The following is a 15,948-nucleotide window of genomic DNA, read 5'->3' as shown; positions in this document are numbered from 1 at the left end:
ATATTATAGTGTTAATGGTCTGGAGATTCAATAATGACATGTTTCTGTCGGTGAACAAGATTTCCTATCGACTGATGGATTATCAGGTTGATTACATATAGTGCGGGGGGGTTTTACTTAGGCTTCGGAGCTTGCCGACTGTTGATATCTTTGCAGTCTCTCCAACCTTGGAATGTGACTCTTTTCTCCTCTCTTAGCTATATACCCTGCAGTGTACAGAGATCCCTGGGGAAGAGAAACCATGTCGCAGTCCATCCCGCAGGCACAGCCTGTCACAGTAAGCCTTCAGGATCTTTTCGCAGGTGAGGGGCATAGCAGAACCCGGGGCAAACCAACATAGTCATGATACAGAGATCAGAAAATCTGACGGTCAAAATCCAATGAGTAGGATCTGTCCCCTTCGAGGCATTGACAGAGGCATTTGGGCCTTCTTCCCTGGGCATCATCGTGGTCAAGGATTTGCCGCCTCGCTTCAAGGACTTGCGAGCTCAGGTTCTCTCCAACTCGTCTTACCTGGCGTCTCTGCCGAAGGATGAATTAGGTATGTCTCTCTTGCTCCAATGTTCTCGGACACACACTGACTATGTGGTCTGATAAAAAAAAATAAATAAATAAAGAAAAACTAGAAAGCCCCCAATCCAAATATCTCGTGGGCTGGTCCTGCGGCAAAGAAACCTTGCGATCCGGCCACTTCGACACCCTCAAGGGCTCGTACTACATCAATTGCGCATTTTATCAAAACCCAGTGTTACAGAATGCCCCCGCAGACGACTTTCCGGACTTCCCTCAATACACAGCGCCCAACATATGGCCGTCGGAGGCAAAATTGCCTACATTCCGGCCCAGCGTGGAGGAGCTTTGTACGCTGATCATTGACACGGCGGCACTGGTAGCTAGGGCTTGTGATCGGTATGCATTGGCTAATGTTGAGGGGTATAAAGAAGGGTATTTAGAGCATGTGGTGAAGACGAGTCTGACGACCAAGGCTCGTTTGTTGCACTACTTCCCGACAGAGGCTGGCTCGTCATCGACAGAAGAGAAGAAGAAGAAGAAGAAGGGAGATAATGATAATGCAGGTGATGATGACGACGACGACGATTGGTGCGCAACTCATGTAGACCATGGCTGTCTCACAGGTCTTACATCAGCCATGTTCATTGATGAAGCTCTACATTCGCCCACATCATCGCCATCAACAACGCCTCTCGCAGAGCTCACCGCCTCGCCAGACCCCAAAGCAGGCCTCTACATCCGATCGCGAACAGGCCACATCGTAAAAGTGAATATCCCAAAGGACTGTCTCGCATTCCAAACGGGGGAGGCGCTCGAATTGATAACACACGGAAAATTCCGTGCTGTGCCACATTTTGTCAAGGGAGTTTCAGTTTCGCCCTCTGCGTCAGCTTCGACTACAGCAAGGATTGCACGGAATACGTTGGCGGTCTTTACGCAGCCGAATCTGGGCGAGGAGGTGCAGAGGGGAAAGACCTTTGCGGATTTTGCGAGGGAGGTTGTTGAAAGGACGTATTGACATAACTAAACATTGACGTTTACTAAGGTGTGCGGTAAGGTAGTTAGGTACAGTTGGGAATGCTTCTCCTTCTTAATTTCTAAAACATATTTATTTGTATTACTATTCATATTGTCAGATAGGTTAGGTATATGACCTCAATATTTATAACCCAAATCTCGGCCGTTTAGCCTGTTGATCATTTGTGGGCGACGCGTCGTTGCCCCTGATGGGAATAGGAAGAGGCTTGTGTGGGTTCACCACTACAGCTGCGACATCCTTCACTTCTTCTTCTTCTTCTTATTTTTCTTCGCCGCCGCCGTCATTATCATCGCGGTCCCGAACAGGTCCAGCGATGCTAAACGGAGAATTCGAAGTGGTCCTCTTGATGCTCTCTTCCTCATCCTCATCCTGCTCCTCCTCCTCCTCCTCCTCCTCAGACGTATTAACCGTCTCATCGCTCGAGCTGACATTAGCACTAATATCCATATTCAATCCGCTACTAACCAGCGAACTCATCTTCTGGATCTCCGCAAACCTCGACTTCGGTCTACCGGGTTGTCTGCCAGCGCTTCGAGGCAATTTTGCCGCATTCCAGTCCGCCTGCGAAGCCTTGCCGTCAAGAATATTAAGCACGCCCTTCCACATCCGCGGATCGCGTGCCTCGGAGTACCGACCGACTTCCTCCCCATTCAGAGTGTCGATGCCGAGTGCCTGAACGCGGTGGTCGGCCCAGAACCAGTGCTGACCTTCTGCCATGCGGTTATCAGTCTGGCGAGAATAGTCGCGGCTGGCGAGCATGCCGAAAAGATCAAAGTCGAGGCACGGGGAAGAAGAAAAAGACGAAGAGGAGCGCCCAAAAAGTACCTGCATGGCCGGCGGCTCAAAGCACCGTCCGATAATCATGTCTTGCGATATCTCGACGGTTGTGCCGGGCCGGTGCGTGCGATACCAGAGTCCATACTCGCTCATGCCGACTTGTTGAAAGGCTTCGATTACTTCTTGGCGGTTGAGGGGTAGGCTGCTGTATTCGCCTTCCTTGCGATAGGCTTTGTGCGGAGCTAGTGTATAGACGTTGCCCCGTACGCGCACAGAATAGGATTTGGCGAGATGCGGAGATTGTGCGTCGTCGATGCATGAATTCAGTCTGAATTCTATGCGCTTGATGACCATTATATCTGTCACGCTGGGCAATGCATCGCCAGCACTACCGGCTTTGGCTCCTTTCGGTTTCAGTCGCACCGCGTCACCAACAAGAATCATCTCTGGCCCAAGAAACATCCCTCGACAATAGATCGATGCATTGGGCCATACCCCCTTGAAACGGTACTTGTTTACCATAGAAATCGAAGACATGACCGTCATCGCATGTGTGATTGAAGGATGCCACTCCTTCTGCGGCACATGTTCGAGCCAGATGGGCCACGAATTGAACGGACGCAGGACATAGATATGCACATATTGATATTGAAGTGAAGCGCTCTTGTCGTCGCTGTTTGGGTCTGGAAATGTCTCGACCCGGAAACCCGAGTAATTGACCTCCCATTTCTTCTGCGTCGGTTCAATGAGATCATCCAAGACCACGGGGTCCTTATCGGGAGTCTCGCTGATGGTCCCCGCTCTCCACTCGGGGATTCCCTTGAACCGCGCCTTTTCATGGGAGAAGATCTGATACGAACCGGCTTGTTCGTTATATCTAAGCTCGTCATGGCGGCTGAGATGCGGTATCCAGAGAACAACCTCCCCGACTCGGGGAATGTATGAGCCTTGCATGTTGATTCGAACAAGCTGTTCGCGTAGCAGCTTATTCTCTGCCCTCCAGTCCATGCTTTGCGGTTCAGAGATCGGTTCATCTATTTCGCCTTCCTTGCTGAGTCTGGTCACTGTTTCCCGGAAAATGTCCGGAACTCCTTCAGAGTCCGTGAACTGTCTTGGTGCGACATCGGGTCTGAAACCTCCTCTGGACGGTCTTCCTCTGGACGGACGACCTGGGCCGCGATGATGTGCAGTAGGAGTAATAAAATCTTGGTTTTTTGTTAATATTCTTCCTCGTCTCTCTCAATGATATGGTGTGAGAAAAACTTACCTGGTGTACCTCCCTGTGCAGCTCTAGCCTGGAATTTCTTCTTCCTGCAAGGTTCACAGGCACACAAGCCCGACCTACCGCTCATCAACCAATAGAAGTGAGGGAAGAAATTATTTGGGGAGTTGAAAGGGGCCCCTGAGGGGTGACCATAAAGAAACTTGTCTCGCTATTTCCCAGTCAGTATTTATTTATATACATACAGAAACAGGTAAGATTCCACACTCACAATAGTGGGAGCACTAAACCGAGGCCGATCCAAAAGGGCAAATTGGTCAGGCAGTTTGTCCAGGATGTACTGTTGTCCTGTAAATCGGTCAATATCAACTCAACATAATCCTCATTTAACCCTAGGTAGGCGTACATACCTTTCACCAGCTTATTAGTCTTCTGCATCCACATCATCGCCAGCTTGTGACGATAAAGCCAGTCATCAGTCTTCCTCCAGTAAGCCTCCTTTGGCCAGGCATCCTGATTGCCGTCACTGAAACCTGGCGTTGAAGGCAGGGGTATGATTTGGAGGTTATCTGAGGATGTCTGATGTGACATTTCCCTTTCTCTCTCTCTCTCTCTTTTTTTTCCCTTTGAACAAATAGAAATCCTGAAAGAAGGGATATATTTTATGAAATATCTCTAATTCTCCTTTTCATGCCTTATTGAATCTGTTAAGTGATGACTGATTGGCAGAAAAGTGGCATTCATTCATTGTGGAACCGTGGCGGTGGCAGCATCTCTATAATCAAGCCTTGAATATATAAGTGACTGGATTATGAAAGAGGCTTGGATACATCTGAATTCATAAGTGGTTGAAATAGTCAAATAGTAGAGTTAATAAAGAATAAAAGAACCAAGGTGAGCTTGGATTGCAACTGGCTCAGCCGTGTTCACCGCCTTGCAATTGCCCAAGTGGGAAGGCCATTGTCGACAGCAATCTATAGATTTGGGTATTTATTGATGGATATGAAAGATTAAAATATTTTGGATTTAATGAAAACTGGATTCAAGCTCATGGATATTGAACGAAATAGCTCTGCAATCAAAAAGTACAGCACAGACCAGTCATCATGTCGCCTTGTATATAGTTAGCTACATAGATGAGATGTTAAATCTCACGTCTGCTCATCCGAAGCCTTATGTGGAGGTGGTGCAAGTTCGCCCTCAGACACCCACACCTTCTGCAGCTCGCTCTCAATCTCTTCTCGACGCTTGTTCCAGGTCTCAACGTTGTCGAGCCGTTTGCGCAACTCCTGCAGTTCCTTTTCCACGCCCATCTTCTCCTTCTCCGTGCCAATCTTGTCGAATTCCCACTCATCCCCGCTCAGTCCAAGCCCGAGCGTAAGCTGGAAGGTGTGGTATTTCTTAAGCGAGGCTCGCGTCGAAATCGTGATGAGCGTGATGCCTTTCTCCTTTGCTCGTTCGTACAGTAAACCTTCAACATCGGACGAGACGGCAGAGGTGCCTTCGTCGATGAAAGCATAGCGCGGTTCATGATATAAAAGTCGTGCAAATGCCATTCGTTGCTTCTCGCCGCCGCTCAGGACATCCTTCCACTCCTTGCGGCAATCCCAACCGCCTTCGCGCGCCGGCAGATAGCCCAAGTGCACTTCTTCAAGGATTTTAGCAAGCTCGATATCTGTCCGACTATATTCACGCATGTCCATCTCACTATGAGGGTAGATGACCTGATCGCGCAGAGTCCCAACGCTCAAATAAGGTCGCTGAGGAAGAAACATAATCCCATCCATGCCGAAGTTTCTCGGTCGGCTTACTAGACCCCGATATACTGGCCAGAGCCCGGCCACGATGCGAGAGATGGATGACTTGCCCACTCCGTTAGGCCCACAGACAAGGAGATGCTCGCCAGAATGTACGATGAACGAGAGTGACTCAATAAGGTCATCACCACCTTGTGGATAAAGCGACGGGGCAACGACAGGAACTTGCTCTAAACGAACACCATCATATCCACTATGCACAGTACCCTGGACATCGGAGAGAGAGAACAGCTCCGGGTGAGTCCCGCGAGGTTGGTAGTAGGCATTGGCGTGCACCCGGTGCAACGCTGATATCAACGTGTAGACGCGGGAAGTATACCCGGCTAGTTCCGAGACGTCCTTGATGCTGTACATCATTCGCCCTCCAGCATCGGCCAGAGACAACATTAAGCGTTTGTTGGTGATGAAGTCCTTCATGCGACCACGCTCTCGGCTATCCTCTTCTGCGAAATCAGCCAACTCTTGCCTACCACCCACGCCTCCCCAAGCGGGGAGAAAAATTGGTATCGATGTGAAAAGATATCCGAACGCAGACCATGTGTACTTCAAAATCATATCTTCGAGCATATTGTACCGGATTTTGAGGCTGTAGATACCTTTCATCCACCGCTGGAGATCCTTGAAGCTCTTTGATAGGAAAACCTTTTCAATGTCGGCACCTCCATAGAAGGCTATTTCTTCAGCGTTGGCCAGAAGACGGGAATGTAGACCTCTGAAATCACCCTCGCGTTTGGCTTCAACGGCTTTCAATTTGCCAAATGGTGGGGAAAGCCGACGGAGGACAGTGGCGGTCGTAAAGTAGCCGCTCATAATACCAGTCAGGGCCAGTGGACCTAGACCCCGGTAGAGTTGGTACGTGAAGAATATCAGGTCAACTGTTGGTTTTCCCAGCGAGGATGTCAAGGCAGCAGCAGAGGCGCAGAAAAGAGTCAAGTCCTGGGTGATAAACTGGTCGGCTCCCTGGCCCACGGCGCCGTCTAGGTTTGTTAGTTTATAATAGTTTCTGTTTTCACTCAGATAGAGATCGTGAATATATCTTGTCAGACGTGTTCGAAATGCAATGGATATCTTGGACTGTAGGAACTGAATCATAGCATTCGTATAAGAAGCAAATGTCCCAATGCTACACCATTTGAGCAGCCCCCAAATAAAAGCCCGGCCTCTGCCAGCAACTAGGTCTCGGACAATCTCTCCATCCAACCGTGCGACGATGAGCGAGAGATACGTCCTCAGCAGGAGGAATGCACCATGACTCATCAAAAGACCGGTTTCTTTCGAATGCCACCGCGGATTCATTATGCTCATGAGACTGAGAAACTGGTGCAGAAAGGCCAGGTTTAACCCCGGCTTTGTCGACGGCGGAGGGATTTGGGAGATGGAATCTCCACTCCCAAGACCAGCTGCTCGCGGTGGATTAAGAAACAGTCGTCGGTGGGCGTCAAATGTGGTTGGTTTTGTGGGGTGGATGATGACTTTGGAGGTCAGATTGTCCTTGTAGGGAACATAGATAATTCTTGACCCGTCTTTTCCCCGAATGCCTGAATTCCTCCGCAGCATACGCCTTCCCTGTGCATGCTCCGTGGACCGCTTGCGAAGCCAAGTATAGCCGCCATAGCTCGATCCAAGGATGGCCAACAGTAAAGACAGCGTTGCGATCAGTTTCCTGGTCTTGGACGTTTGTTGCAGGCGAGTGCGAAGTAGCTGGGCGTAGTGCCGATAGAGCGCGACGAGAGGATCGTCTAGGTTCCGAAGGGTTGATTGCACCGCCATGTTGAGGGGTGCTAAATCACGTAACTTGATGCATTGGCAGACGACAAAATGACCGCCGTAGCAGGCCGTTCGGCATGCTTTGCAGATATAAACAAGTGACGACTCGGTCCTCTGTTCGCGGATTACATTCCACGGTCGAGATTGGGGAAGGGAGAGGAGGAGGAGGAGGGCTTTACTCGAGACAGTTTTGTGACGTCGTCGGCGCATGTGAAGATGACCTCGGGCCGCAGCAGAGCACGTGCCTGGCCGTCGTCGCCTCAGGCTCTCATTCTTGAGCTCTTATTTATTCTCGCACTCTCGCACTTTTATTCTTCTTCAATAACTAGTCCTAAGAAATACCCCAGCTGTGACGGATCGAATTGCTACGCCACAGGATATTGAATACTACAATCGAGCAAGTTGGGGGCTATCGGTCTATCATATGCAGGTGCATGTCGCAACAAGAGAGATCATATTAACGAGCGGCAATGATTCGTACTTCTTCTTCCCAAGGTAGCATTCGCGTAGTCCCGGCGCATCGAATCGCCAAACTGGTAAGATATCACCAAGCGGACAGCTCCAGTCCAATCCTTAACCGCCGGGCTCGAGTCCAGGCTCGGCCAGTGACAGATCTGCATTGCGCTCCATCGGACGAGCGCTGGGTTCATTGGGCTGCGGCAGCATAGGACGACAGGGCTTGGAGCGAGTGATTGGGCGGATAACCCCCCGGTACGAGGAGCTTGGGTGGTGTAGGCTTGGACTAGCGTTGCACAACAGGCTGAATTATGGAGGTTGACCCTGGCTCTGCAGCACTGGCCAGCGAGAGGCTGCGGCTACCAGCATGGTAGTCGTCGCTATTCCACGGAGGAGCTGCAGCTAGTCGGTGCATCACGCATAGCCAGGAGTTGTGCTTGCATATAAATAGAACAGGAGAGAAAAAACGCAACAAACGTAGCAGCGTAAAGAGAGGAGGAGGCTACCAGAGAGCTAGCCACCGCTAGTCGTGTATGTATCGTATCGTATAGTATCGTACTGCGTTACAGATACCCACCCAGATTCTCGCAGTCTGGCCCCGCAGCCTAGCGCTCAGCCGGTAATACCAATACCAATACGGCCTGCCCGTCGCCTTAGTCCGCGTTGGGCGATCCCACGTACAGACCGCATCGCCGCCCAGACGCAGAGCAAGCAGACCTCACCACCCTCCTCGCCGACACAAGCAAGCCTCAGAACCCCTCGTTCGTCCTTTTGAGAGTCCTTGAGTCGAGGCGTGGTTGCTGTTGTCTGCTGCGGCTTCCTCTCCAGAGACTCGTTTCTGCCGGTCCCCCCCACAATCAGGAAAAGAGAGAGAGAGAGAGAGAGAGAAGAGACAGACAAAAGAGGGAGAGCCGCTCCTCATCAGCTCAGGAGTTGATCAACGACGCAGGTTCGATGTCGACAACCGCACCACAACACGCCCTCGGTAAGCAAAATCTACTATCGCGTGCGTCCCCTGCTAACAGTCTGCTGTCTTCTAGGCCCAGATCCCGCATTGTCACAGCACTCCGCCGGTGAATTGAACCCAGCGCAACCTCCGCCATCCGACCATGATACGTCGGCCATCGAGCCATCGTCCACCGCGGGCCCTCAGAACAACTTGACGGCCTTCCCTGCACAGCCCAAGAAAAAGCGTTCACTGCTACGTGTGACCTCCCGCTCGTCCTCAAGGGGCAGCAAAAATCAATCTTCGGAAATGACGACCGACACGGTGCAGGATGAGTCGGTGACAATGGCGAATTCGCGCACCAATCTCACCAAGAGGCGAAGGGATCCTAGCGAGTCCAGCAGTCGCCGGTCGCAACGGAACGAGCAAGAGAAGAGCCAGCATGCGAGGAAGGACCAGCCCGAGGAGCCAAGCTACGCCAGGGTTGAACGGAAGCCAAAAGCGCCGTCAAGGTTTTTCGCCATCTTGAACTGCTGCAGCTCTTCTGTGCCAGACAACGAGGAACCCGACCTTCCTGCGAAAAAGGCTGAGCCCAGACAGCCGTCCTCCCTGCGGCAGCCGACCATACCAACTGCAGCAGAACCGACGCCAGCAGAGTCAAAACATGATCACGAAACCCTCGATGAGAAGCCAGAAGACCTCCAAATCGCCCAACCAACAGAGGATGCCATTCCTACTGTACAACCAGTTCCTGTCAAGTCGGATTCGACAGAGGAGATCTCCGCGCCGCGCCGTGAACCATCTTTGCAATTCGCCGCGGTGCCGGATGTGGCACCGTCGTCGGCGGATGACAAGAAAGATGAAAGCGAGGATGCGATCGAAGATGAACCCTTAAATCATGCGACGACGGAAGAGCTGCATGGTAACCATGATGTCCCCATGCCTGATGCACCCGCCGTTGCGGAACCAGAAGAGCAACAGAAGCTAAAAACACCAGAGGTCGTCGTTCCTCCCCAACCACAACCCCCCGAGCTTCCTCTCCCGGGACCACCTCCAACGCCTGCAAAACCGGGCGCGTGGTTACTTCCTCCACCGCTGCCACATTTACGGGGACGAAAATGCCTGGTGCTTGACTTGGACGAGACCCTTGTGCACAGTAGCTTCAAGGTTTGTTGGCTGCTAGCCGTCCTCACTTCTTTTTCCTCTTACAATATTAACTTGCAATAGGTTCTTGAACGAGCGGACTTCACAATTCCAGTAGAAATAGAAGGTCAATGGCACAACATCTACGTGATCAAACGGCCAGGCGTCGACCAATTCATGAAGCGAGTGGGCGAGCTCTACGAGGTTGTTGTGTTTACGGCATCGGTTTCGAAAGTAAGGCCTTGTACTCCGAATGAAGACTTAACCAACAGCTACTAAAGACAAGCCTATTTAGTACGGAGATCCCTTGCTAGATCAATTGGATATTCACAATGTCGTCCATCACCGTCTGTTCAGAGACAGCTGTTACAACCATCAGGGCAATTATGTCAAGGTCAGTACCTAGCTCACGGGACTGGGTTCTTCAGCGGTTTAACATCATATAGGATTTGTCACAAGTTGGACGCGACCTTCGAGAAACGATCATTATTGATAACTCACCTACATCGTATATATTCCACCCTCAACACGCTATACCGATTAGCAGCTGGTTTTCGGATGCACACGACAACGAACTTCTCGATTTGATCCCTGTTCTCGAAGACCTTGCCGGTGCCCAAGTTCAAGATGTGAGCCTGGTGCTTGATATTGCATTATAAACTTCCGTATATGGTTTCGACATCCGTCTCGACCTTGACTCGACCTCGACTTGAGCTTTTGTTTTCCTTTGTTTTTGTCTTTTTTTTTGTGTTCGTCTCTGAATTACACTACACTACACATACTAACCAGGAATTGACATCGTCTTCCTCCTCCCCCGTTCAACCAACCCGCCCTACATTGAGCCCCAGTCTTTCACCCTTCTTCTCTCATCACCTTCTCCGTCATTCTGATCATAGCGACCATTCTAGACCGACAACTGAAGGATTGCACTCATATCAAAACGCAGTTCTACATGTGACACAGCGACAGGAATTCGTTCAAGTTACCATACTACATTCTGCATTGTTGAGCAGCTCTGTTTTATTTATTTGTTTCTGTATTTTCCCACCATCTGTTTCTTTATTGGCACATTTCTGCCCCATTGATTGATCATTGCACCTTGATTTTGACAACGGTTGAGACCGTTTTGCCGCTTTTTTTTCTTTCTTTTTTTTTAACTTCTTGCTCCCAGAGAGCCTGCTGTCCGATTTTCATTTTGTGTGATTCTGAGCATTATGCTGGCGTCTGATTCAGGTTATCAGTCAAGATCTGCTCAGCCTTGTATTCAGTCTTTTTTTTTTTCACTTCTTTCATTTTCCTTATCTTTCCTACTCTATATTCTCCCCCTTGTTTGATGTTTTGAGCTAGCTATACACGCACGACCATATTCCCCCCAATCTGCCTTTCTTCTTCTTCGTCTTATCTGATTAATCAACTTGATTGTTGTCCAAAACACTGTTTCAATTACTATTTACTGGCCTTTTTCTTGCAGCTGAGGATGTCATGTCGACTAGAAGTGTGCTTTACTAGTCGCGATTGTAATTGTGGTGTGTACATACATGCGTATAATCAATATCGTTCATGTTGTCTGATGCTCGTATGTAACTAAGACTTGAGTAGTTGGATAAAGTAAGCAAAAATAAATATGACGGAACGAACGACTGGCGGCCGCTCTTCCCCGCATGCCATCAGAATAAATTACTTGACCTACCAACCAACGTCCGCTGTCTCTCGCATCACAACGCAGCACAACGCAGCACAGCACAGCAAACCAAACCATGATCATGAAGGACCGCAACGGCTGGGATGGAAAATTGCGCGTCGACGACGAGTCGCAAAGCGAGCGCCGAGCTGTGCTCGCCAACCCCGAAGCTCTGGAGGACCCCGACTACTCCGACGAGGATGCTCTGCCCGTCGAAGAGATTGGCCCCGATGAAGGTATTGATTTAATCCCTTTTTCATGCGGAATATGTCTTGGCTGAATTGCTTGGTTAGACCTCCTGGAGGACGAGGATCCCAATGTTGAAGTATGTCTTCATTCCTGACGTTCTTGGAGCTTGCTTACCGACGATCTCTCCGAAGGATATAGACCTGGTGCATTTTCGAATAAGCTCCATAGCGGCCTTGAAACTGGACAGATTCACCAAACTCGAGGTAATTCATATGCTACTACAAGCGTCTTCTTCTTCTTCTTCTTCTCCTCCCTCTTCTTTTCGTCCAGGACTAATCGGTCCTGTCCAGAGATTATGTCTTCGCCAAAACCAAATCAGCCGTATCGAATTCCCCGCGCAGCTCGGCTCGACCTTGAAAGAGCTAGATTTATACGACAATCTCATCGGACATATCAAGGGTCTCGACCATCTCGTCAATTTGACAAGCCTTGATCTGAGTTTCAACAATATCAAACATATCAAGAACATCTCGCAGTTGAAGCTGTTGACGGACATATATTTCGTGCAAAACAGGATTGCGACGATAGAGGGGCTCGATGACTTGGTGCACTTGAAGAATCTGGAATTGGGCGCCAATCGAATTAGGGTAATATCCTAGCTACATTCTACTTCCTGCCCGGAAAAGAAGAGCAGACGACGAAACTGATGCGATGCTCATGTAGGAGATTCAAAATCTGGATAATCTCAAGAATCTGGAGCAGTTATGGCTGGGGAAGAACAAGATAACGGAGATGAAGGTCTGTCTACCCCCTCTGTAACTTTTGCCGTTTTAAATCTATCTGACAGACATTGCGATAAAAGAATCTCTCCGCCCTCTCCAACCTCAAAATCCTCTCCATCCAATCCAACCGTCTCACCAGCATCACCGGACTCAGCGACCTCCACAGCCTCGAAGAACTCTACATCTCGCACAACGCGCTCACCTCCCTCTCCGGCCTAGAGTCCAACAAAAACCTCCGCGTCCTCGATCTGTCGAATAACCAAATCTCCAAGCTAGAAAATATTGCGCATCTCAGTCAACTAGAGGAACTCTGGGCGTCGAATAATCAGCTATCCAGCTTCGAGGAAGTCGAGCGTGAGCTGAAGGATAAGGAGAATCTGGAAACGGTCTATTTTGAGGGTAATCCGTTGCAGACCAAGAGTCCGGCGTTGTATAGAAATAAGGTTCGCCTTGCTTTGCCGCAGGTTAAACAGATTGATGCCAGTAAGTTTTTTATCCCTTACTACACTTCAATTTTGGTGGAAGGGAGGGATGCTAACCATGTTCTAGCTTACGTGCGTCTTTCATGATACAAATGGGATGAGGCCATAATGAAGTTACGTACTAATATATTGACTTTGCTAAATGGGTGGAAGTAGCATAATACTATGATTGTTTTTTTTTTTTTTTAATTCGTATATGCTCCAAGTCTAGAAACGTTGACAATCACTTCTCCATCAACGCCATCAAACTCCTCCTCGAAATCAAATCCTCCATTTCTCTCTTGTGCCGACTCATTTCTTCTATTTCTCCCTTTTGCAGAGTCATCTCTGTATTCTCTTCACTTTCATCCTGCAGCGCATTATCCGCCACCCCCGTCAGAAGACAGTCCGCAAACTCCCATCTCGGAATTCCCGCCCTAACAACATCGGCTACACGAGGGTCTCGTCTATTCTTATAGTAATAACCCTCTGCCGTGCGATTATGATTATTATTGATCGGCGTCTCATCGTGCTCCGCTATATTTGTGCCCGTCGCGATGTCGCAGTGGATAGTGATCGCTTGGCTTGCATTGAGGGAATGTTGGATCGGAAGCAGGATCGTAAGCGGAGACGCATTTATCGCTTTACTTGCTGCCTCCGGCGTGTCGTACGTAGCCGATATTCTATCGTCCTGGACATGGTAACCATCCACATTAGGCCTTCTTTTCTCTCTCTTTATATTCGGGAATGTATAGAACCCAACCGTAACAGCCACAAACCTGGCAACCTCCCCAAACCGCTGCAGGGCGGATAATAAGTATCTCCGCTCAGAGAGTTTCCGTAATGGCTGACTGGTGCGAATGTCGACTTGTGTTGTCGTTGTCGTTGTTGGTTTGCTGGCGAGGAGTCTGCTCGTTGTGTGGAATAGTCTGTTTCTGATTGGGTTGCTGGTTTTGGTTGTTGTTATGAATGAAATGCGGGTTGAGGAGAACATTGTCCTTCCTATGCGACTAGTTGGTCACATCTTTTTATTTTCTCTTCTGTTGTTGAAGGTTGTGTTGCGTTGTGTTGTGTTGTTGTAGTTGAGAAGTTCAAGGATGCTCAAGTTGGGTCCGGCGGGCGGCTCTGATTGGCTAACACAGACTACGACTGTTCTTCAAGAATAATACACACTGCACAGTACATTACACAGTCTTGTGAGGATTCGGGATAAATATTTTATAGTCATTCATTTCTATAAGAGTACAACCAAGGCACATTTATCCCCATCCTACATCGATCGAACGACTAGACGAAGATAGGAATGTTGAAACCGTACTAGACACGTAGTTAGCCTGGATGTTACAGCACGAAATACTTAGGTAGGGACAAAAACATACGTTCACAGGATCATTGAAGCGAAGTCCAAGGTCCAACTTATTAATGGCATCGATATCCGACTGGTCGAGGTTCCATCCGGTGACGTCCAGATTCTGGCTAAGTCGAGTCGGGTTGTTGCTCTTGGGGATAACAGCAACGTTGCGCTGCGTGGCCCACCGAAGCAGGATCTGCGCTGGCGTCTTGCCATGCTTCGCCGCCGCAGATTTAATCACCTCATGCTCCAGAAGTGGCGGAGTGCTGTGGGCAGAGTCCATGTTCAGCTCAATGAAACTCAGGGGCCCGAAGGACGAGTATGCGGTAACCACAATGCCCTCTTCTTGCACATATTTCACAAGTCCCTTCTGCTGCAGATAAGGATGATGCTCAATCTGGAGTGTGGCAGGGCGAATGCGCGCATGACGCAGCAGGTCTATGATCAACTGGGCGCTGAAGTTGCTAATGCCGATGCTGCGCGCAAGCTTCTTGTCGACCAGCGACTCCATGGCCTGCCATGTCTCCTGGATCGTGGCATTGCTGAACTCGATTTTGCCCTCGGCATTGGTCCAGCCGGGAGGGTAGCGTTCGGCCGGGTCGACATATTTCAGCGCAACGGGGAAGTGGATGAGGAACAGGTCGAAGTATTCCAGGCCCAGGTCGTCTAATTGCTTGCGAGCCGTGGGCTCGACTTTGTCGCCGTCGTGGAATGTGTTCCAGAGCTTGGAGACCACGAATAGGTCCTCGCGCTTGACGAGGCCGTCTTTGATGGCGCGAGCAATGCCCTGGCCGACTTCCTTCTCGTTGCCGTAGTCTGAATGTGGGTGTTTCCCATTGATGTTAGATTCCGAGTCGTGTGCAACCACAATTCATTTAACACTTACCGGCAGCGCCGTCAAACAGACGGTATCCAGCCTGGATAGCTGCATAGACCTGGTCGGCGCAGGTCTCGTTATTGACCTTCCACAACCCGAAGCCGACGAGGGGCATCTCGTAGCCGCTGTTGAGCTTGACTGTAGGCGAAGACATTTTGCTGAATATCCACTGACTAGCTGGTATAGAAACCGGTTACCTAGGTATTGTTAATAGTACAAGGGGTGGATGGCTCCGGATGTGAAGAGAGAGAAGACTTCGGCGGGGATTTATATAGAGAGAGAGGGACGAGCGCGGGGCAGAGCGTCATTCGCTTCCATATTGTGGCGCTTTACTAGAACCAAAGCATCGACATGGGTCCTGTTGCTGCTAGTCCTTGACTTGATGCGCAGAGAGGAGTGTTGGAAGCAGTGCAGTGCCTGGTGGAGGTCCGTGGAATACTATTCATCCGGCTAAATTCGAAGACGGAAAATAGCCGGCCTGACCAAGGAGGCTGCACGGCTAAAGTGCCATGCATCGAATTTTTTTTTTCTCTTTTTTTGGTAATTTTTTTTCTCTCTAAAGATTTCTAATCCAGTACTTAGACGATCCGGATAATTAGACAGGGAAATTGCATGAATACGTCGCATTAGACCCAACATGGCAGAACGTAACCCTAACTTCTAAGAGAACGAGCCTTGGAAAACATTGACGTGGATATAACAGTAACAGCTTCATTAACCCGGGGAAAGCTAGCAGCTTTCAATAAAAATTATAGAAATGAACATATGTGGGAATTAAATGACATCGCGGAATCCATTCGTCAGGCTTTTCGTCTCCAAACGCTAGAAGAGTAGTAGATAGGATATCCTTTTGCAAACTTGAAAGAAAAAAAAGAAGAGGGAAGAGGAAAAGAAGAAAAGTGAAAAAGAAAAGAGAAAGAAAAAAAA

The 15,948-nt window shown here is 49.4% G+C and overlaps 6 protein-coding genes across 6 annotated transcripts; 3 read left to right on the top strand and 3 right to left on the bottom strand.

Annotated features, from left to right (window-relative positions):
- Nucleotides 1-241: 241 nt before the first annotated feature.
- Nucleotides 242-1,531, top strand: UA08_05335 (hypothetical protein; the record flags this gene model as incomplete). Its single annotated transcript, XM_020267645.1, has 3 exons — nucleotides 242-302; nucleotides 389-541; nucleotides 618-1,531. 3 exons carry the CDS (start codon nucleotides 242-244, stop codon nucleotides 1,529-1,531), a joined length of 1,128 nt encoding a protein of 375 aa, XP_020119792.1.
- A 279-nt stretch (nucleotides 1,532-1,810) lies between these two features.
- Nucleotides 1,811-4,142, bottom strand: UA08_05334 (hypothetical protein; the record flags this gene model as incomplete). Its single annotated transcript, XM_020267644.1, has 4 exons — nucleotides 1,811-3,534; nucleotides 3,597-3,762; nucleotides 3,823-3,899; nucleotides 3,962-4,142. The coding sequence occupies 4 exons, from the start codon at nucleotides 4,140-4,142 to the stop codon at nucleotides 1,811-1,813; spliced, it is 2,148 nt and encodes a 715-aa protein (XP_020119787.1).
- A 560-nt stretch (nucleotides 4,143-4,702) lies between these two features.
- On the bottom strand, nucleotides 4,703-7,138 carry UA08_05333 (hypothetical protein; the record flags this gene model as incomplete). The annotated part of the gene is made up of 1 exon (XM_020267643.1): nucleotides 4,703-7,138. The coding sequence occupies one exon, from the start codon at nucleotides 7,136-7,138 to the stop codon at nucleotides 4,703-4,705; it is 2,436 nt and encodes an 811-aa protein (XP_020119786.1).
- Nucleotides 7,139-8,545: 1,407 nt separating this feature from the next.
- Nucleotides 8,546-10,339, top strand: UA08_05332 (hypothetical protein; the record flags this gene model as incomplete). The annotated part of the gene is made up of 5 exons (XM_020267642.1): nucleotides 8,546-8,576; nucleotides 8,632-9,704; nucleotides 9,765-9,914; nucleotides 9,976-10,074; nucleotides 10,127-10,339. 5 exons carry the CDS (start codon nucleotides 8,546-8,548, stop codon nucleotides 10,337-10,339), a joined length of 1,566 nt encoding a protein of 521 aa, XP_020119785.1.
- Nucleotides 10,340-11,437: 1,098 nt separating this feature from the next.
- UA08_05331 (Protein phosphatase 1 regulatory subunit SDS22) lies at nucleotides 11,438-12,901 on the top strand (the record flags this gene model as incomplete). Its single annotated transcript, XM_020267641.1, has 6 exons — nucleotides 11,438-11,597; nucleotides 11,655-11,686; nucleotides 11,901-12,197; nucleotides 12,274-12,348; nucleotides 12,413-12,815; nucleotides 12,882-12,901. The coding sequence occupies 6 exons, from the start codon at nucleotides 11,438-11,440 to the stop codon at nucleotides 12,899-12,901; spliced, it is 987 nt and encodes a 328-aa protein (XP_020119784.1).
- Nucleotides 12,902-14,080: 1,179 nt separating this feature from the next.
- Nucleotides 14,081-15,175, bottom strand: UA08_05330 (putative NAD(P)H-dependent D-xylose reductase xyl1; the record flags this gene model as incomplete). Its single annotated transcript, XM_020267640.1, has 3 exons — nucleotides 14,081-14,110; nucleotides 14,173-14,960; nucleotides 15,031-15,175. 3 exons carry the CDS (start codon nucleotides 15,173-15,175, stop codon nucleotides 14,081-14,083), a joined length of 963 nt encoding a protein of 320 aa, XP_020119791.1.
- Between the last annotated feature and the right edge of the window lie 773 nt (nucleotides 15,176-15,948).

This window comes from Talaromyces atroroseus (assembly GCF_001907595.1).
Source record: "Talaromyces atroroseus strain IBT 11181 chromosome Unknown scaffold_6, whole genome shotgun sequence".
Lineage (NCBI taxonomy): Eukaryota > Fungi > Ascomycota > Eurotiomycetes > Eurotiales > Trichocomaceae > Talaromyces > Talaromyces atroroseus.
The sequence above is the reverse complement of the archived record's forward strand: the minus strand, read 5'-3'. Positions and strand labels throughout refer to the sequence as shown.